General features: G+C 33.9%; 1 protein-coding gene across 5 annotated transcripts in view; it reads right to left on the bottom strand.

Moving 5' to 3' along the window:
* Positions 1–892: 892 nt before the first annotated feature.
* The window catches only part of PRMT8 (protein arginine methyltransferase 8), a 55496-nt gene continuing 48469 nt past the window's right edge, over positions 893–7919 (bottom strand). For 3 of the 5 annotated variants that reach the window (XM_085234246.1, XM_010717068.4, XM_085234223.1), the window contains 3 exons: positions 6896–7046; positions 4330–4451; positions 893–2551 (listed from right to left, as the gene is read on the bottom strand). In XM_085234246.1, coding sequence (XP_085090372.1) covers positions 2468–2551; positions 4330–4451; positions 6896–7046 — 357 coding nt within the window. In that variant the 3' untranslated portion in view covers positions 893–2467. Of the gene's footprint in view, positions 2552–4329; positions 4452–5241; positions 6612–6895; positions 7047–7919 lie in introns of those variants that run through there. The other 2 variants (XR_014885958.1, XM_085234234.1) reach the window with 2 other exon arrangements.

Raw genomic sequence — 7919 nt, 5'->3', positions numbered from 1 at the left:
CAGAGATCATGTCATTTTGTCATTAGTATTTTAATGTACAGCTTTGAAGAGGAATGACTTGGATTAAATCCTGATGTGCATGACTGACTTTCTTATTTAAGTCTTAATAAGGTTAGGCTCAGACCTTGTATTAGTTTCTTGTAATAAGTTCTTTACTTGCTGGATTGCTGAAGAAAGCCTATCAGCTAATTGCATGTAGCTGTCAATCTTGCATTTATGTTTCACTAATGACATGCATGACAGACACTATGTATGCTGAACTCATTGGTGATTTCAGAATGTTAGTGGTTTGAAACATGCATATAGAACTTAGAAGCCTATTTTTTTCTTTTGATCACTGTGATTTGAAGATAGCTGGCTCTGTAGTATGTTCTCTAAGTTCATGTGATGGAGAAGCATGTGCTATGCTTTCAATGTGATGTGAAGAATAGTACAAGTTAATTTTCCAGAGCCAAATATGACTTGTCTTGCCATCATCTCTGAACAATTAGTAACCAGTGTATGGCTTGAAGTTCTATCAAGGAGTAGGACAGATAAATAAAGCCAGAGTCTTTCCTCTTTAAGTTATAACCACCTCAGTGATTTGCAGAAAAGGAGAAGATAAAAATAAACAATATTTTAAATTTGAGAGTCTCTTTGTAGGTGGAAAGGACAGAGAAAAGATCTGGTAGAATTCCTTACCTTGAAGTCCTAGATTCATGAAGTGTTGACAGAAAGGTATTTCTTGAAGATTTTATGTTCCAAGCCCTCACTCAAAGTATTGTTATGAGCTGATTCCTTGAAAATGACAGTAGTATTTGACAGAAAAAAATGCCAGTAATTTGGTGAAAAAAGTCGTTTACCCTCATTCCAGGAAAATGAAATGAAATGCTTTAAAAAAACTGCAAGGAACTGCTAAATTATAGTTTAATTTCATTCTCCATAGATACCATGTAGTACAGTCCCTAGACCATAATCCTTAGACCTTACATAAAAATGGAGGTACTGTACAGTTTTCTTGAAGGGAAAAGCAATATAAATATATTCTAGAAAATAAAAGCTGACAAACTTATACTGGCAAAATAAGAACCTACAAGAAGCTTACTGATGAGCAGCACTGTTTGCTTGCATATTCAAGTAAGCTTTATTTATAGGTGATTAAAAAGATGTTTCAGGCAAAAAATAGTCTCATCCAATATATGATGGAACATGATGCAGTGCACTGCACTATAGAGACTAGAAGATGCATATTTAGAACTGATGATTCACTTTTTGACAAATTACTTGTGATTTAATGGTCAGCATTCATACAGTAAAAATACATATAAATAATTACAAACAGTCAATATTCACCTATAAGCATAAGATTTTGTAAGAAAAACAAGGAGTGTAAGAGGATGGGGAAGCTACAGACATCTTAGTAATATTGGAAGCAATATATATATTTTTAAGACATTAACTCATTCCAGCATATCATTGCACCCCTTGAGAACAGTATTTGCAATTTAAAACTTATCTGAAACATTACTGAAAGAGAAACTCTAGTTTTTAAAACAATTTTGTATTAAGAATCTTGCGGAGAACTCATATGCGAAAAAACTACATGGCCACAAAACATGAATTATCCACCATTTCAGAGACTTTGCATTCATCACATTTATATACTACGTGCCTGATTTCAGAAGGTCTCATGCAAAATCCAGCCATAAAAACTCACCACAGAATATTTGCAAGGATATAAAGCTGATGTTCTTTAAAGCTCTGACAAACATCCAGTTATGAAAGTGAATTTTAGAATTCATGGTCCAGTTTCCAGATGATATTCTAAGAGATACTTGCTGATCCTTTATAAACTCACAGCTCTTACCTACATTTTGTTCAGAGTATTTCCCAAAGCTATAATTTGGGCAGTTAATTAGAGCTGAAATGTATCGCTGTCTAGAGTAGTGACATCATCTTTCCATAACTGCATAATTAAAATTAAGTAATCACATAATGAGTTCCTATTATGAATAAACATTTTTCTCATGTACAATATATATATCATATCATAATATGCTATTTTATACTATATTATATAGTATTTATATTGAACATTAAGTCCAGCTATCATGTTTTTTAGCGGTCTTCTATATTGAAGAAACTGCCCTAATCACTTGTAACATGCAAAGCTTGGAAGAACCAGAAATTCATTATAAATAGTACAATTTTATATGCATCTTCAGCCATCCTAAAGTCAAACAGAACACTCAAGTCTGTTCTTTGTTTTCCCTATATATTTGACAAAAGCTGTAGTTCTGTATGCTGTACATTCACAGTAGGATCCCAGCCTTTTATACCATCTGTAAGAGGGATCATGTTACCACTTTCCACTGGAGTAAACATTCTAATATTTAATATAGTAATCGTGCAAACATTTGTTCCTGGCTTGAAGTTCAGCAGTTCAAGACTTGATAGAATTCATTTCATCTCTCTGAAAGGTTTCTTGCTAGCGCATTTTGTAGTCATTAGATACTGATGCTTCACATAGCTGTCCTTTAAAATCCAAGTCTATGGTGAAATCCAGGTCACGCTGTAGAACATTTAAATGTAAATGTAAGCAAGACCATAAATCCAGTGTTTGAATTTAGTTATTGCTCAGTTTGAAAAGTCCTGTAGTCATAAGAGTTACATACTGTGGTTTCTGAGTTCTTTTGTTTTGAAATGTTGCTAGCATTGAAAAAGTAGGATGTAAGAACTATAATGTCATCATATAATCTCTGTCTAGGGTATAGTGTATTCTTCTCAAGACTGCTTTACTGTCCTGGTTACAATTAGAAGGTTTCTGAAATACTGTGCTATCATAAGTATTCTATAATTATTTTTTTTTTTTAAAGCATATCCCATTGAGTAAAGGGTCTTCAATCGAACAGTTATTCCAGAACAGGTTAGGTACACTTACCATTGTTGTATAGCCCTTAGTCATTATTTTTCTTATAATTCTTTGTTTTTTGGAAAGAGGCACTACACAGTCTCACAAAATGATGAAGGTGTCTCCCTGCAGGCTTTTGGAAGATTTCATATTTCAGAAGATCAAAGTGCTAAGAAATATTTTTTAATCTAAGAATACTGAAATAGTGTGTTTTATGATAACTATTAAGAAGATTTTAAATTTACCACCTGCAATAGGTGTTATGCGAACAAATTTGAATTTTATTTTTCCCTCAAGAGAAAAGGACAATGAACTGATACATTCAGTGCAGAAAAAAATGTTTCCATGCCACCTGAAGACAACATTAAAGTGGTAATTACACTGTTCTCCTGTATTATCACAGCAAGGAGTAAGTTTCAGAAGTGAAAGTGATTGTTTTAATGCTAGGCTTAATTCATGTTTAATTCTTCCCATGGATCAACACTTTCATGAAAATTATATAAAATTTAGATTTGGTACAAAAATAGGACGGACAAGTCATGCAATAAAAGAAAGTGATGGAATGCTAAGATTCACTGCAGTCAATGAATGCAATATTCCAACAATTATAATGACAGCATGAATGGATTATTATCACACTATATTAATGGCAGTATGTGATAATTGTAGTAATTGTAGTAATAAAAACCAAGGACATTTCACTAAAGGGTTTTGGCAGTTTCTCATGGAAGCAATACTTCTCATATCTTGCTTTTCTATACTGGTAGTGGTTGTCCATTAGACTACGTCCTATAGTCTCCTTATAAGCTAAAAGAAACTCTAACTCATGACATCAGCCCATAGCAGACAAATTGAGGAAGCTCTTGGTCATCATAGAGTGATATCCATCATGTTTTGGCTTTGGTCTTGAATAAAACATAAGTATTTTCTATAGACAGGCAAAATTTTGAAATAACCATAGTGAGTTTGAATAGTGAGTTCATACAAAAGCAACTGGAATATGTTACTTAATTTCCTGAAAGGTGAATTCTTGGGTGCTGAGTGGAAAATGTGGCTGTAAGTATAGAATTTACTCAATCATTTTGTACTGGTAGGGGGCTCTTATTTCTGATTTTAGTGACAGTATGAAGAGACCCTTGCCTGTTTTTTTTCACAAAATATGATTCTAGATTATTTCAGAGGGCAGCTGACTTGGTGATGTAGCTGGACGATTTCTTCCTTCTCTTGCTAGCTGGTTTGCAAGCTGTCTTCTGTAAGGTAAGTACTATGTTACCATTGCTGTCACCAGTTTTCGTGAAACTATGAACACAGCTTTTACTAAAATATACACATTTAGTGTTTTTAGCATACTCATTGTTTTACTTATACACATTTTAATTACTGCTGATTATTATTTGCCATCAGTAGAGTTAGAATTAGAAGCAGTGATGCTGACTTACCACATTTTTTGCATTTGGCTTCATGGATATTGTCCCATAGATTTCTTCTCCTCGTTTCACAGTTAAACAGTCCTCTAAGTAGAAGACAGTTTGCTTCCAGTGAGTATAGGGAGCATCAGGTGCTAGAAAACATATATGGGCATTATTTAAATAAATTTGGTCTTTGTCTTATAAATCAAATTAAGACTTGCAACAAATGAAAAAGGGCCTATAAAACTTTTAACTCGTACACAGTATTAACATTTGAGCTTAAGGACAATCGTAGCAACACAATTCTATTGACTGATAGTGGATTGTCATCTAAGTTTTACTGGAACATGTTAAATGTGATTACAGCTAGCAAGAGGGATTCCATGAAGAATGTTAGTGAGCATGACAGGCACTTCCTGTATGTATTCCTATTAACTTACACACATTCAAGTTGGGAAAATCTTTACCACTAAGTTATTTGAATGTCAGAAGTATAGATTAATTCAAAAACAGAAAATCACAAAGAATCGTGCAAAAAATGATAACCACAGTGACACAAAAGAAGCCTTTGATTCATGATGCTGAAAGAGTACAGAGATTTTCAGGAGAACATGTCTGGGGAAAGGGCATTTGAACCAGTTTTTTTTTTTTTCTTTTAACAGCATATGCTATGTATGATTGACAGAGATTGATACCAGTCTAAATGAATTCCTAGTCTCTCTTAGTAGAACCACTTTGATGCCCTTTATGTTTAGAACTAAACGATAAATTTTGCCAAGTGCTAGTCTTAGTTAAGTCTGGGGTTCCTTTGCACAAATATTTTAATTAATCAATTTTATTAGAATTGAATGCTCACTTTGGTTTGTCTTCATTTTATGTTTGTCATCAAGACCAAGCACACACTATTCAACTATTTCGTATTTAGATTTTTTTCCCCCAAAATTCCATTGCTGCTCATTATATTTGGAGGAGAAAAAAATACTATAAATCCTGAGGATGGCAGCACACACTTTGCAATCATTCTTCAAAACTTCCAGTATTACCCTACTCGATGTTCAGAAATGCTTGCCTTTTCAAGTTATGGAGACATGAAACAGATTATCCAAAATTTAGAACTCTCACCTGTTCTCAGAATGCTACATTGCAGAAATGAAATTAATCTCAGAGAGAGATGACAATGCTAAATCATCGACTGGTTTAATCAAAAGAAGTGACTACTTCCAAAGAAAGGTATCTTGTCCTAAAATAGGTGAGAAAAACTGCCTTTTGACATGTTTCAGTATAGGAGAATATAACTGATGTTGCATATGGTTGGCCACAAACTTCAGGGCAGTTAGAGAGAAGTTCAATGCCATCCAGATAACACCTACATAAAGCTGCAATCAGCACCTGCTTGTGACAGGACTCCTTTGTGAATGACTATTTCAAGCATATTTTTGAATAACGTATCCAACATTTGGGTATCAGTCTATTTGGATTTCACAGACTTCTTCCTATTGTGTAGGGCTGGCTCATCAGGAATTACTTTGTTTAATTCTGCATTTACTACACCTCTAAACTTTAAATGAATGGTACTGCTTGTTTTAGTTGTCATTTCTCTTCAGCAATTTTAATTTTTCTGTTTTGCATATTTGTTTTTATCCTTGATTTAAATACAGAAGTTCGATCAGTCCCTGGTGAATTTGCACTGGTAACTTTTGCCTGTCATTGGTCACTGATACCTGATACAGTATGAGAAATACTGCAGCGTAATGACTTTATAGAATGACCAGGGAAATTGTTTGATGAAAAAATAAATAATATGATGTACCAATAATATCTTCCATATGGTTATTCTAGAAGAATAAAACATAAGTTTTGATTCTCAGTGAAGAGCTGAAAGCTCCTGCAAGGGGAAAAAAAGAAAATATTTCTAAAAACTTTTAACTTACATTAGATTCCATTTACACCAGTGGTGCCAGTAACAACCGGCAACTATTGTTTATTGTTCTTGTCATTAAAGCAGTTACAAGATTTTTACATTTCTTCTAACAGTGGATTATTCACTCTGGCAAACCATTCCTCAGAGGAATGGAATTATTCCAATTACTTCTTTAGGTATCTGCTCACCTAGGGAAGTGAGAGTTTCATGTATGGGTTGATTGAGCCAATTTTCATAAGAAATATGTGTGTGGTTATGTTGTTGAAAAACTGATAATTTTAGTCTAGATTCTGAGACAAGCAAGAAACATTTGTTGAGTTTCAGATTTCATGGAAGCTGGGACCCGGAGCTGCTATTTCTTACTGAGGCAACAATCTCTGTTTCTTCTTTCCTACAAGAAACATAATATAGGATTAAGATATAACTGCTGATGAGCATGAACTCCAGGATTATAATTCTTTCTGAGCTGTAAGATTGGTAGCTATTGTGAAATACTGCCACTGCTTTTGCAGAATTCCTACAATTGTCCTTTCTCCATCATGTTCACTTCCTTCAAGGATGATAGTTTTTATCATTGAAATGAAAACTTATTGTTACGGAAAACCCTCATGTACCATCTGACCAGTAGTACTGACAAACAGCTTGAAAGAGAAATGGAACAAAAGTACAGATTACCTGTAGAAAATCCCATCTTCTTGTGGCACTTTGTAAATTCAATATTAAAATAGGTGACCAATGCATGAATGTAATCATTACGCTGAATTTGGAGGCAGAATGCTGAAGTAAATGCCAGTTCTTCAGTCTTCACTGTATAAATATCTACTTCCTGTTTTGAAGAGAATGAAGTATCTATTTAGATTCAGATGTCTGTGACTAAGGTAATTGTTAAGGTGATGTACTTAAGCATTTTATTTAATGATCAACAACCAAGACAACTAGCAATCATTTATGCTCTAAGAAATTCATGGTACAATTGAATATATTAAATCATCAGCAAATGATCCAGTTACCTGACTGAGCTGATTATATGATAAGAAAGGCCAGTCATAGAAGAGAGCGTGCCCTTTGGAATGGGAGGGAGGAGTGACAGGTACTGGAGCAAATTAAGGTAAAATGATACTTTGACAAATATAGGTACAATGGATGTTGAAATGGAGATATGTAACCCAGTTTTAAGATCTTTCCTCTCTGGTACAGTCATCATAAGTTGGTAGTTTTTTTGTGGGTTTTTTGTTTGTTTGTTTGTTTTTGTTTTTAAGTAAAAATAAACTTCTGATTTGTTTGCACATTTCTAGGAGGGAATATTCTGTGACTATGTCGTGTTAAGCAGTCAAAATATTTGAGTCATTAGAGGGGGCTGCTTTTTGCTGATAATGTTTTCTAATCTTGTGTCAGACAAAGGTTTCTAATTAGCAGGCAGAGAGATATTACCCTTCAACTATACAAAAGCAAATTCTGTAAATTGTTTGGAGCAAAGATGAATCTACAAGATTGCTTATTTCTATTGATATTTAAATCACGCTTTTAGTTTGACAAGCTGAACTGATTTGGTGGATGACAGCTACAGGTTTCTGTAATTTTTGGTGACTTTTTAGTGATATTGCTATTGGGAAATTGTGAATAAAGTCCAATGGATGAAGTCCATAAATGAGTATGTAGCTCTTCTCTGAGCTGTGTAGACTCTTGAGTGTGAAGTGGT

This window comes from Meleagris gallopavo, chromosome 1 (assembly GCF_905368555.1).
Source record: "Meleagris gallopavo chromosome 1, MGAL_WU_HG_1.1, whole genome shotgun sequence".
Classification (NCBI taxonomy): domain Eukaryota; kingdom Metazoa; phylum Chordata; class Aves; order Galliformes; family Phasianidae; genus Meleagris; species Meleagris gallopavo.
The sequence above is the reverse complement of the archived record's forward strand: the minus strand, read 5'-3'. Positions and strand labels throughout refer to the sequence as shown.